The sequence below is a fragment of the Chiloscyllium plagiosum genome, unplaced genomic scaffold (genome assembly GCF_037043375.1).
Source record: "Chiloscyllium plagiosum isolate Xiang-an unplaced genomic scaffold, Cpla_swu_hap1 HiC_scaffold_19, whole genome shotgun sequence".
NCBI classification, from domain to species: Eukaryota; Metazoa; Chordata; class Chondrichthyes; order Orectolobiformes; family Hemiscylliidae; genus Chiloscyllium; species Chiloscyllium plagiosum.
The window spans coordinates 44349668-44363670 of record NW_028270157.1 but is presented as its reverse complement, the minus strand read 5'-3'; the positions used below and the strand labels follow the sequence as shown (position 1 = coordinate 44363670).

At 42.6% G+C, this 14003-nt stretch overlaps 1 protein-coding gene across 4 annotated transcripts in view; it reads left to right on the top strand.

Moving 5' to 3' along the window:
• Positions 1-14003, top strand: part of LOC122559618 (tubby-related protein 3-like) — a 137575-nt gene that overhangs the window by 110875 nt on the left and 12697 nt on the right. For all 4 annotated transcript variants that reach the window (XM_087997279.1, XM_087997280.1, XM_087997278.1 and 1 more), the window contains 2 exons: positions 482-597; positions 11176-11373. In XM_087997279.1, coding sequence (XP_087853405.1) covers positions 482-597; positions 11176-11373 — 314 coding nt within the window. The remainder of the gene's footprint in view (positions 1-481; positions 598-11175; positions 11374-14003) is intronic.

Here is a 14003-nt window from a genome sequence, read left to right as displayed (position 1 = left end):
CCACATCTCGGAAACCATATTCCAAGTTTTTGGAATCACGGTATTAGAATTAGATTCCCTACAGTATGGAAACAGGTACTTCGGTCCAACAAGTCCACACCAACCCTCTAAAGAGTGACCCACCGTCCTCGACATTTACATTTACCCCTGACCAAGTCACCTAACCTACACATCCTTGAACACTATGGGTAGTCTAGCAAGGCCAATTCACCTAAGCTGCACACCTTTGGACTGTGGGAAGAAACCAGAGCACCTGGAGAAAACCCATGCAGACATGGGGAGAATGTGCAAACTCCACACAGACAGTCACCTGAGGCTGGAATTGAACCCAGGTCCCTGCCGCTGTGAGGCAGCAGTGCTAACCACTGAGCCACCATGCCGCCCTGTTGATACTTTTTCTGTATAAGAATCACAATTTACAGAACAATATTGTTTTTCAACCTTAATGTGGTAAGGGTAAATAAACTTTTTATACATATAGGAATCTCTGGAAGCATGAACTTTGAACAAGCTAATGAAGAGAATGACAATATTTCAAGCTCTCAGACTTATGAAAATGTAAGGCCCTCATCTGCTGTAAGCAAGCAATCAAACAAGGTAAGAATTTTATTGTGCTTAATAGATTAGCATTTAAAGAAATATTGGTGTCCCTTAAGAGGAGGTAAGTGGTAAAACAATTAAGTGTTATGGTCAGAGGCTGAGGAGTGACTTTATAGAGGATTATAAAGTCATGAGGGGCATGGATAGGGTAAACAGACCAAGTCTCTTCCCTGGGTTGGGGGAGTTCAGAACTAGAGAGTGTAAGCTTAGGGTGAATGGGGAAAGATTTAAAAGGGACCTAAGGTGCAACTTTTTCACGCAAAGGGTGGTTCATGCATGGAATGAGCTGCCAGAGGAAGTGTTGGAGGCTGGTACAATTGCATCATTTCAAAACCATCTGGATCGGTGTATGAATAGGAAGGGGTTAGAGCTGGCAAATTGGGCTGGATTAATTTAGGATATCTGGGCAAGTTGGATTGAAGGTTCTGTCTCTGTGCTGTACATGTCTGTGATTCTATGACTGAAAACAATTCCTGAAAGTCTTGACTTTAACTGAAACAACTTTAAGTGAGACGTGGTTTCCCCAAGGAACCAATGTTGAAATTAGAGAGTTTCCTAAGGATAATTTTTGCCTGGAAAAGCCAATGTAAAAGTTAACATGTAATGCCATACTCATGCAGCATTTTGCGTTCCTAACTGAAGTAACTTGCAAAACAAAATAAGGAAAGCTTTAATAAACAAAGCAGGCTTCTTGCTTGCAAAGTAGTCCTTAAAGAAATTTACAGAATGGTACATGTGGAACTTATTCTGTACAACGATTGTACAGATAAAGTGCTACAGGATATAATACAACTGAGAATTCTTTATGGAGGAAGTGAGGACTGCAGAAGCTGGAGATCAGAGCTGAAAAATGTGTTGTTGGAAAAGCGCAGCAGGTCAGGCAGCATCCAAGGAGCAGGAGAATCGACGTTTTGGGCATGAGCCTGAAGAAGGGCTCATGCCCGAAACGTCGATTCTCCTGCTCCTTGGATGCTGCCTGACCTGCTGCGCTTTTCCAGCAACACATTTTTCAGCTCTGACCTCCAGCATCTGCAGTCCTCACTTTCTCCTAGAGAATTCTTTAATAAGAACAAGTCCAAAGCAGTTCCTTTCCTAGTACAGGTGCAAAAAGACACAAATGTTTTAAAACAAGATCAAAAATGAAATTTACTTCTGTACTTCAGCAGAAACTTTAATAAAATAATGAACCTTGATGTACTGTGCGGACACAACAACGCCAAATCTAGCTGCACAATCAGAGGGTCTTCATGATGATGTGAAACACAAACAGGAAGTAAGGGATGTTAAAACAGGGCATGGGACTTTAATGAAGAGAGAGGACATTAAAAGAAATCACTAAGACAAAAAAACCCCTTAAAATATGGACTCCCTGTAGCACAATCTCCTTTGCATAAAATATTTTCTGAACTGGAACACACATAACTACTGCTAAGACTCTTGCTTAGTGAATTTGTAATTGTTAACTTGGTTTCTAACTTTCATTCCTTCATTCTCTTATTGTAGAAATATTTAATTTACCCCATTGTCTGGCGAAGTTTATAACATCCCCTCAGTAATTTCCTTGATGATGTGGATTAGTTTAGCAATTTCTTGATCTTCTGTGCATGATCAAACAAATGAGTGGATCTAATTATGGCCTCAACTTGACATTTCAACCTAATCTTAATAGTAGAACATTACAGCACAGTACAGGCCCTTTGGCCTTCGATGTTGCGCCGATCAGTCATACCAATCTGAAGCCCATCAAACCTACACTATTCCATGTACGTCCATATGCTTGACTAATGGCGACTTAAATGCACTTAAAGTTGGCGAATCTACTACCGTTGCAGGCAAAGCATTCCATACCCTTACTATTCTCTGAGTAAAGAAACTACCTCTGACATCTGTCCTATATCTATCAGCCCTCAATTTAAAGCTTTGCCCCCTTGTGCTCGCCGTCACCATACTTGGAAAAAGGCTCTCCCTGTCCACCCTATCTAACCCTCTGATTATCTTATATGTTTCTATTAAGTCACCTCTCAACCTTCTTCCCTCCAACGAAAACAGCCTCAAGTCCCTCAGTCTTTCCTCGTAAGACCTTCCCTCCATACCAGGCAACATCCTAGTAAATCTCCTCTGCACCCTTTTCAAAGCTTCCACATCCTTCTTATAATGCGGTGACCAGAACTGTACACAATACTCCAAGTGCAGCCGCACCAGAGTTTTGTACAGCTGCAGCATAACCTCACGGTTCTGGAACTCGATCCCTCTATTGATAAAAGCTAAAACACTGTATGCCTTCTTAACAATCCTGTCAACCTGGGTGGCAACTTTCAAGGATCTGTGTATCTGGACACCGAGATATCTCTGCTCATGTACACTACCAAGAATCTTACCATTAGCCCAGTACTTTGCATTCTGGTTAGTCCAACCAAAGTGAATCACCTCACACTTGTCCATATTAAACTCCATTTGCCTCTCAGCCCAGCTCTGCAGCTTATCTATGTCTCTCTGTAACCTACAACATCCTTCGTCACTATCCATAACTCCACCGACCTTAGTGTCATCTGCAAATTTGCTAACCCACCCTTCTACGCCCTCATCCAAGTCGTTTATAAAAATGACGAACAGCAGTGGACCCAACACCGACCCTTGCGGTGCACCACTAGTAACTGGACTCCAGGATGAACATTTCCCATCAACCACCACTCTGTCTTCTTTCAGCAAGTCAATTACTGATCCAAACTGCTATATCTCTCACATTCCCATTCCTCTGCATTTTGTACAATAGCCTACTGTGGGGAACCTTATCGAATGCCTTGCTGAAATCCATATCCACCACATCAACCGGTTTACTCTCATCTACCTGTTTGGTCACCTTCTCAAAGAACTCAATAAGGTTTGTGAGGCACGACCTACCCTTCACAAAACCGTGCTGACTATCCCTAATCAAATTATTCTTTTCTAGATGATTAACAATCCTATCTCTTATAACCTTTTCCAACACGTTACCAACAACTGAAGTAAGGCTCACTGGTCTATAAGGTAAAAACAATGACTGCAGATGCTGGAACCCAGATTCTGGATTAGATTAGATTAGATTACAGTGTGGAAACAGGCCCTTCGGCCCAACAAGTCCACACCGACCCGCCGAAGCGAAACCCACCCCATACCCCTACATTTACCCCTTACCTAACACTACGGGCAATTTAGTATGGCCAATTCACCTGACCCTGCACATTTTTGGACTGTGGGAGGAAACCGGAGCACCCGGAGGAAACCCACGCAGACACGGGGAGAACGTGCAAACTCCACACAGTCAGTCGCCTGAGGCGGGAACTGAACCCGGGTCTCTGGCGCTGTGAAGCAGCAGTGCTAACCACTGTGCCACCGTGCCGCCCATTAGTGGTGCTGGAAAAGCACAGCAGTTCAGGCGCATCCGAGGAGCAGTAAAATCGACGTTTCGGGCAAAAGCCCTTCATCAGGAATACAGGCAGAGAGCCTGAAGGGTGAAGAGATAAATGAGAGGAGGGTGGGGGTGGGGAGAAAGTAGCATAGAGTACAATAGGTGAGTAGGGGAGGGGATGAAAGTGATAGATCAGGGAGGAGGGTGGAGTAGATAGGTGGAAAAGAAGATAGGCAGGTAGGACAAGTCATGGGGACAGTGCTGAGCTGGAAGCTTGGAACTGGGGTGAGGTGGGGGAAGGGGAAATGAGGAAACCTTTGAAGTCCACATTGATGCCCTGGGGTTGAAGTGTTCCGAGGTGGAAGATGAGGCATTCTTCCTCCAGGCGTCGGGTGGTGAGAGAGCGGCAGTGCAGGAGGCCCAGGACCTCCATGTCCTCGGCAGAGTGGGAGGGGGAGTTGAAAAGTTGGGCCACAGGGCGGTGTGGTTGATTGGTGTGGGTGTCCCAGAGATGTTCCCTAAAGCGCTCTGCTAGGAGGCGTCCAGTCTCCCCAATGTAGAGGAGACCGCATTGGGAGCAACAGATACAATAAATGATATTGGTGGATGTGCAGGTAAAACTTTGATGGATGTGGAAGGCTCATTTAGGGCCTTGGATGGAGGTGAGGGAGGAGGTGTGGGCGCAGGTTTTGCAATTCCTGTGGTGGCAGGGGAAGGTGCCAGGATGGAAGGGTGGGTTGTAGGGGGGGGTGTGGACCTGACCAGGTAGTCACAGAGGGAACGGTCTTTGCGGAAGGCGTAAAGGAGTGGGGAGGTAAATATATCCCTGGTGGTGGGGTCCGTTTGGAGGTGGCGGAAATGTCGGCGGATGATTCGGTTTATGCGAAGGTTGGTAGGGTGGAAAGCGAGCACCAGGGGCGTTCTGTCCTTGTTACGGTTGGGGAGTGGGGTCTGAGGGCGGAGGTGCGGGATGTGGACGAGATACGTTGGAGGGCATCTTTAACCACGTGGGAAGGGAAATTGCGGTCTCTAAAGAAGGAGGCCATCTGGTGTGTTCTGTGGTGGAACTGGTCCTCCTGAAAGCAGATACAGTGGAGGCGGAGGAATTGGGAATATGGGATGGCATTTTTGCAGGAGGTAGGGTAGGAAGAGGTGTAATCCAGGTAGCTGTGGGAGTTGGTGAGTTTGTAAAAAAATGTCGGTGTCAAGCCGGTTGTCATTAATGGAGATAGAGAGGTCCAGGAAGGGGAGGGAGGTGTCAGAGATGGTCCAGGTAAATTTAAGGTCAGGGTGGAATGTGTTGATGAAGTTGATGAATTGCTCACCCTCCTCGCGAGAGCACGAGGTGGCGCCAATGCAGTCATCAATGTCGCGGAGAAAGAGGTGGGGAGTGGTGCCGGTGTAACTACAGAAGATGGACTGTTTTATGTAGCCAACAAAGAGACAGGCATAGCTGGGGCCCATATGGGTTCCCATGGCTACCCCTTTGGTCTGGAGGAAATGGGAGAATTCGAAGGAGAAATAGTTAAGGGTGAGGAGCAGTTCGGCCAAACGAATGAGAGTGTTGGTGGAAGGGTACTGTTGGGGACGTCGGGAGAGGAAGAAACGGAGGGCTTGGAGGCCCTGGTCATGGCGGATGGTCTATAATTACCAGAGTTGTCTCTACTCCCCTTCTTGAACAGGGGAACCACATTTGCTATCCTCCAGTATTCCTGTAGACAATGTCAAAGGTTCGGCAATCTCCTCCCTGGCTTCCCAGAGGATCCTAAGATAAATCACATCCGGCCCAGGGGACTTATCTATTTTCACACACTGCAGGATTTCTAATACCTCTTCCTTGTGAACCTTAATCCCACCTAGTCTAGAAGCCTGTATCTCAGTATTCTCCTCGACAACATTGTTGTTTTCTAGAGTGAATACTGTCGAACAATATTCATTTAGTGCTTCTCCTATCTCCTCTGACTCCACACACAACTTCCCACTACTATCCTTGATTGACCCTAATCTTACTGTCGTCATTCTTTTATTCCTTAAATACCTATAGAAAGCCTTAGGGTTTACCCTGATCCTATACGCCAACAACTTCTCATGTCTCCTCCTCTTCTGAGCTCTCTCTTTAGGCCTTTCCTGTCTACCTTGTAACCCTCAAGCGCCCTAACTGAACCTTCACATCTCATCCTAATTTTTATCTCTTACGTTAGAAAAGAATCGACCTTAAAAAAAAAAACCTGACAAAAAATTCAGAGACTCTATTTCCACCACTCTGGGACCTTTGAGAGGACGACAAAATTCTCATCACTGTCTTAAATGGAAATCCATTCTTGTCTCATGAACTTATATATCTTAATAAGAACAGATCTCAATTTTCTTTTCAATTAAACCTGTTTTTCTAATCAACCAGTTCAGAGATTTTATTACGTACTTCTGGAGTAGATGAGACTTGATCCCAGGTCTGGATTAGTGGTGCTGGAAAAGCACAGCAGTTCAGGCAGCATCCGAGGAGCAGTAAAATCGACGTTTTGGGCAAAAGCCCTTCATCAGGAATACAGGTAGAATGCCTGAAGGGTGGAGAGATCCCAGGTCTCCCTGTCCACAAGAGGGACCCTTAAGATCTGATCTTATTCTTCTAAGCTCCATTGGAGACATGTGCAGCCTGTGCAAACATTTCTCATAAAATGAGTCCCACCTATTCCATCAGGTTTATCAGAGAGTAAAGATAAAGATATACTGCAGTTCTGTAAAGCATGCCATATAGGAAAGCTGACAGGGAAAACCACCTTTGATACCCATACCAATCTTTGAACAACCATTCAGAGTGTTAGTGGGATGTATAGCACTGATAGTGAAAACAAAAGCATGACACCAATATATCCTGGCAATTAAGGATATGACATCCTGATTCCCAGAAGCTATTCCTTTTAAGGACAATTCCAGCTAGGATAGTAGTGGAAACATTAATTCACTTCTTTACTCATTGAGATACAGGTAACTGAGATACAATCTGATCACAGTTCTAACCTTTTCTGATGTTTTTCAGGGGCTCATAGCAATTTGGATATAAACCAATTGAAATCACCTTCCTCTTATCCACAAATACAGGGAGCTTTGGAGGGAACCCATCAGATTCTCACAACTATGATTAAGGCATGCTGTCATGATTACCCACAAGATTAGGGCAACGAATAAGATTTCTTATTATTTCCTACCGGAGGTTCCCCAAATGACTGTATTGAGGGGGTTTAGTTCATTTGAATTGAATTGTGGTCCTGGAAATAGCAGCTCTATCGAAAACATTAAAGTTGGTCAGGGAAAATTTCTTGAATCAAAAAAATGAATCTCAATGTTGAGTTATGTGTCCATCTTTCTAGAAAGACTCTCAGGAGAACATAAGGTAATACAAGAGCATTTGAAAGTTTCACAAAGGAAATTGAAAATATGGGCAGATAAACATTCAGCAACTGGAAATTTCAAGTGGGAAATGAAATATTGGCATTGTTGCCTTTGCAAGATGAATCTCTGAAAGTGAAAATGAGTGAGCTGTACAGAGTAGTTAGGAGGGTTAGTAGGATGATTTATCTGGTAAATACTCATGGTCAAAGAAAGAAGAATCAGTTATGTCTTATAAATAAGTTGAAATGGTATCATTGTCGGGATGAAGCTAAGGTGGAACAAATGTATTAGTTGATAAGATTAGTGGAAGATTACAAACAATAACAGTGAAGTAGAAGCAGGGGTAGACAGTTCTCAAATTAAACCTGCGACAATTCAACTAACAGAAATACTATGACAGACGCTGTGTTTAAAAAAAAAGGGCAATGGGAGGATCCTGTGAGACTATTTGCAAAGCAGAAGGTAATCTGTAGTGATAGGAGAAAGTGAGGACTGCAGATGCTGGAGATCAGAGCTGAAAATGTGTTGCTGGAAAAGCACAACAGGTCAGGCAGCATCCAAGGAGCAGGAGAATCGGCGTTTCAGGCATGAGCCCTTCTTCAGGAATCTGTAGTGATAACCTGGATGTAATGCATTAATTCAGCATGATGTGGACATAGGGAATCAGATGCAATGAAACAGCATCTTTATCAGCTGAACACAGGAAAACAAGCCCTGGTCGAAACAGAGATTCAATATATGCATGAAAACTGCTTGATAGACCCCAGTCAAAGCAGCTAAAGTTCACCGATCTTTTACATCAACTGGATGTCAGTTAGCTCAGTTGGCTGAATTGCTGGTTTGCATTGCTGAGTGATGGCAACAGTGCAGATTCAACTCCTGCACCAGCTGAGGGTACCATGAAGATCCCATTTCAACTTCTCCCCTTGTCTTAAGTATTGTGATCCTCAGATTAACCTTATCACCAGTTTTGTCTCTCTAATGAGAGAGAGGACCTGTGATCCTCTTGGACTATGGGTACTCTACTTCATACCCAAATTCACAGTCGGAAGACTGCATTAATAGGGTTGGCAGTGTCTCATTCCTTTGTAATGTTGATTTCTTGAAGGGGTAGTGACAAGTGCCATTAACTTCAAAAGCTAAAGAAATATCCACTTTTATTATGCTAAATGTTGAGTGATGCTATTTAGAATGAAGAATGCCTCAACTACGCTCTAGAAGCTTATCAATTAAGTTGTTACTGAAATTTGTAACTGGGTGGTTTATTCAGATGATGAGCTATGTAGTAAGACATGGGAAGAGCATATGGACAATTACAAGATCAGTTTAAGTAATTACATTTGGCTGGCTTCATAATAAATTTAGCCAAAAACTGACCTTGTGAAAGCAAGAATAATTTATGTAGGATAAATTGTAAGACAAGTGTCGCCAATGACATCAAAAGCAGAGTCTCGAAGAGAATTCCCTGTTTTTAAAACAAAGTGAGAAGTCTTGAAATTTTTAGAAATGTGTGGATTTTACTTGCTCAATGCCTCCTAAAGAATTCTAGCAGCTTTGTCAGGCATGACTCACCTTGACGAAGCTGTGCTGACTCAGTTCAGTTTTACCGTGCACTTCTAAGTATTCCACAATCCCATTCTTAATAACAGACTCTAAACTCTTCCCAATGACAGGTCAAGCTAACTGGACTATAATTTCCTATCTTCTGCCTCCCTCTCTTCTTAAACAGCAGTGTTAGATTAGTCATTTTTCAGACCTTTGGGATTCTCCCTAACTCCAGTAACTCCTAAAAGATCACCACCAATGCCTCCACAATCTTGTCAACTATCTCCTTCAAAACATCTGGACGGCGATTCATTCATCTTCAGCTCATTCACTTTCCTCAGCATCTTTTCTTTAGTGAAGGCCACTACACTCACCTCTGACCCCAACTCTGTTGAAGTTCTGATGCAAAGTACCTATTCAATTCATCTGCCATTTTTTTGTTCTCCATTACTACTTCTCCAGTCTCCTTTTCCAGCAATCAAATATCTACTCTTGCCGCTCTTTTAACTTTTATATATTTATAAAAGAACTCTTGCAATCTTCCTTTTATTACTAGCTAGCTTAGCCTCATATTTCATCTTTTCTCCCCCCCCCCCCCCCCCATTGCTTTTTTTAGTTATCCTCTGCAGTTTTTTAAAAGAGACGTCACAATCCTTTGGGTTCCCACCAATCTTCACCACATTGTATGCTGTTTTTGTTTTTACTGCTGTCCCTGACTTCTTTTGTCAGTCATGGTTACCGCGTCTTCCCTTTCGTATGTTTCCTGTTCCTTGGGATGAATTTCTGCTCTGGTACCCAAATTACCCCAGAACTCCTCTGTCTTCCCTGCTAGAATCCCCTTCTAATCAACTCTGGCCAGCTTCTCCCTCATGTCTTTGTAGTTACCTTTACTCACTTAAAAATGATTCCAGCTTCTCCCTCTCAAACTGCAGGGTGGATTCTATCATATTATGGTCACTGTTATTATGGTCACTGCCCCCTAGGGGTTCTTCACCCTAAGTTCTTGCATTAAGTCTCCCTTATTACACATCAGCAAATCCAGAATTGCCATTCCCTCGTGGGGTCTACCACAAGTTGCTCCAAAAAAACCATCTTGTAAGCATTCTACAAATTCCTTTTGTTTGGGGATCTGCCAGAAACCTGATTTTCCCAGTAAACCATATTGAAAGCCCAATGATTATTGTGATAGTGCTATGCTTACATGTCTTTTCTGTGTCCTGATTTTTTTCTGCCCCATATTTTGACTACTGCTAGGAGTCCTGTACACAAATCCTGTCAACTCTGCCTACACATTCCTCAACTACACCTACACAGATTCTACATCTTAAGACTCTAAACGACTTCTTGCTTTCAATTTAATTTAATTTCTTGTTAGCCTCTGAATCCCTTGCAGCCATCTCTCAACATTGTATCCACCGATTTCAATTTGTACTATAAGTTCAATTGCCTTGGTTTGTATACTGTATGTATTTAAGTACAACACCCTCCGGTGTCAATTGACCCATTCTCTGTTGTTAGATCCCTGACTCTTTCGTTACTCTTTGTCCTATTATTTGTTCTAGAAATTTTATTGGCCTATACTTGGCCCTTCACCCACCCCTTTTTAACTTTTTCCATAATTTTCCATTTGACCCCCTGCCCCCAAACCACTTCCACCGCTATTTATTTAATACAGTTTATTGCTGTTTGCACTGCGGTTTGTTCAAGCAATGTTACACAGATGAGCTGGAGTCAATTTGAATCATTTAACTGCCTTCCCAGTTTTTTTTACTTTCATCCATTATGCTAAAGTTTTTTGTGTCAGTCTGTCTGATCCATGCTTTCTTAACCTGAGTCTAGAAGACATGTAGATTGGGCAATTTTGCATACTTTGATAGAATCCTTAACGTTTGTGAAGACTCTGGGAATAGGGGAGCTTGATTTCCAGTATGCTGCCTCAGTGAGCTGTGGTCATAGGGGTCATTTTGAAATGCATTTGGACAATTTGGTCTGAAAGATTTGGTGGATGTATTCTCACTTTGATATAAATGACATTGCAACTCAATCCTGTAGTAATGTCTCTCAGCAAAACCCGGACTTTCCACAGAATGGAAAAGGAATACAGAAAAGTATTTTAATATTCAAGTAATATGAAATACTTGCATAAATGTGATTCAAGAGAGAATTTCCCCAAGCAGCCATTTGAGTTTCAGAAACTGTTTTTGTAGCATTAATACATTGATTATATTGAGTTCTTTGTTTCTAATTTGTAGGAACCAACTCTTGCTTCACTCCCTTCTTCTGGATCTGGCCTAAACCTAATTGAGATCGACAATTTGGAGGAATTTGCATTGAGGCCTGCCCCTCGTGGAATAACAATTAAATGCAGGATCACCCGGGATAAGAAGGGAATGGACCGTGGTCTTTACCCAACTTATTTCATGCATCTTGAGCGTGACGATGGAAAAAAGGTGAGGGAAATCTTGGTCATGGCTATAAAATTAGATTGAAAAACATGAAGAATAAATTCATAAGCATTATTGATGTTTCAAGTCAAACTTCAGCGTTGTCTATGAGGGAATCTGAATTATTTTTATAAAGAGCAGTTACATTGTCATCTCATGTTACTTGAATAGACATAAGCATTGAAATCTTAAATGATTGTGAAATAATGGAAAAGCTGGAGAAAAAAATTCATGGTATTAACAAAAGTATATTATATGCCTAAAAGCCAACATAGAGTCATTGAGATGTATAGCACGGAAACAGACTCTTAGGTCCAACTTGTCCATGCCAACCAGATATCCCCACCTAATCTAGTCCCACCTGGCAACACCTGGCACATATCCCTGCAAACCCTTCCTATTCAGATATCCATCCAGATGCCTTTTAAATGTTGCAATTGTACTATCCTCTACCACTTCCTCTGGCAGCTCATTCCAGACACGTACCACCCTTTGTGTGAAAAAGTTGCCCCTTTAATCTCTTTTATATTTTTCCCCTCGCACCCTAAACCTGTGCCCTCTATCCCCTACCCAGGGAAAAAGACTGTCTATTTACCCTATCCATGCCCTCATGATTTTATAAACCTCTATAACCCCTCAGCCTCCGGCGCCCCAGCCTATTCAATCTCTCCCTGTAGCTCAAATCCTCCAACCCTGGCAACATCCTTGGAAATCTTTACTGAACCCTTCCAAGTTTCACAACATCCTTCCGATTGGAAGGAGACCAGAATTGCATGCAATATTCCAACAGTGGCCTAACCAATGTCCTGTACCGCCGCAACATGACCTCCCAACTCCTATACTCAATACTCTGACCAATAAAGGAAAGCAGATGTGGATGTCCATAAGAATTTCCTGTGATGGGAGAGAAGGAAAATGTAATACATTCATAAACTCCAATGAACAGTGTGGTGTATTGGGTTAGAACATTTCATTTTTTGAGTTTAAATTCCAGTTGTGTGCTGGAATGAGTGATGCTGTGGAATTTTGTCAGTGCATTGGAGTTTAAGAGCTGGTAGAAATGGCGATATCGCACTATATAATATTAGAAAGGGAAATCAACATGAAGATTTCACTCCTACATAAGTACAGGAATTTCTTCTGTCACTGCAGCTTTGAGGCCTTGGTGTCACCACAAATATATCACACCGCTGCTTATTCACCATTTCAGAGCACATTTGTCACAGCTTTCTCACCTGAGGAGTTTGAACATTTGGCAATGACTCCAGGGTTTCTGCTCCTCCTCTTGCCAAGCTTATGCTGCACAAATGCAATGCACGCGGGTTCCAACATCCACTATATTGGTTTACTGGATGTGGTTGTCCATAAGAATTGCCACTCTCTCAATAAAGTGCACTATATATGCACATGCCAGAGATATGCAGCCTGAGTGAACTGCCTTGCAAATGGCTATGCAAACCCTCTGGATACTGTGCCATGAAGTACAGCCATTTTTCATGGCAGTTTCAGCTTTTCCTTGCTTGTTATAACTCCAAGGTCGTTTCATCAACCTGAAACTGAACATACCATGCCCTCCCACTTATCTCTCAGTGTGAATGACTATAACTGTCATTTCCTTGTTCAGCAGCTCAGATACATCTATATGATACTCACCAGATTGTAACCTGTTCACTACTCATGCACAGCTACCAACCAAAGTGAGACTTTGAGGGGATTAAATCAGTATACATCTTTGAGGTCTGTTCTTGCTCAGAGATGCAGGGTGGTCTCAGGCCCACTACTGCATGACACTCTGGGACAAAACTTGATTAGCACCCCATCCACTTCCTTCAACGTTCATTTCCTTCATCAGTGCTAACAATTTGTATCATCTGCAATAACTCACCAAGGTTCCTTTGATAGCACTTTCTAAAACCATGACCTCTACCACTTAGATGGTCAGAGCAGCAGATGCATAGCAGCCCACCACCTGCAAATTCCTACACAGCATCCTGACTTGAAAATATATCACTGTTCCTTCACAATTATTGGACCAAAATTCTGGCAGCGCCTTCCCAACAGCACTTTTGGTTTCTCTACATCACAAGGAATGCAGCAGTTCGGAAAGATAGCTCACTATCCCTCCTTCATAGAACTTAGAGAAAAGCAATAAATGCTGGCCAAGCCAGTGATGCCTTATGCAATGAATGATTTTTTTAAAATTCTTGTTCAAAATTTGGAAGAGAAATAAAATTAGTGAGAGTGTGATGTACTTTCCAAAGCATTTGTATGATTGCTGATTGTCTGGAGCTCTGTGTGATCGGAGGTATCCATCTGAACACTACGGTTTTGCTTACCAGATATTCTTCAATATCAATTCATCAAGCTACTTAGTCCTTTGGGGCTCCTTATCAATCTTGTTATCAGCGATGGTGCTCCTGCTATGCGTCCCAGCTTTGATACCATTCTATTGATGATCACTTTGTATGAGGTTTGCACCAGTACTTGCTCCTTCTTACGTATTGTGAGCTGAGTTATCCAGCAAGTGTTTAAATTTGCATTGCGATGCATCATACCTATGTGGCTTAACTGTGCTCCATGGTATCACAGGAATGCATCCAATATTCAGCTATTCATTACTGGCATTGCAAGGGTCA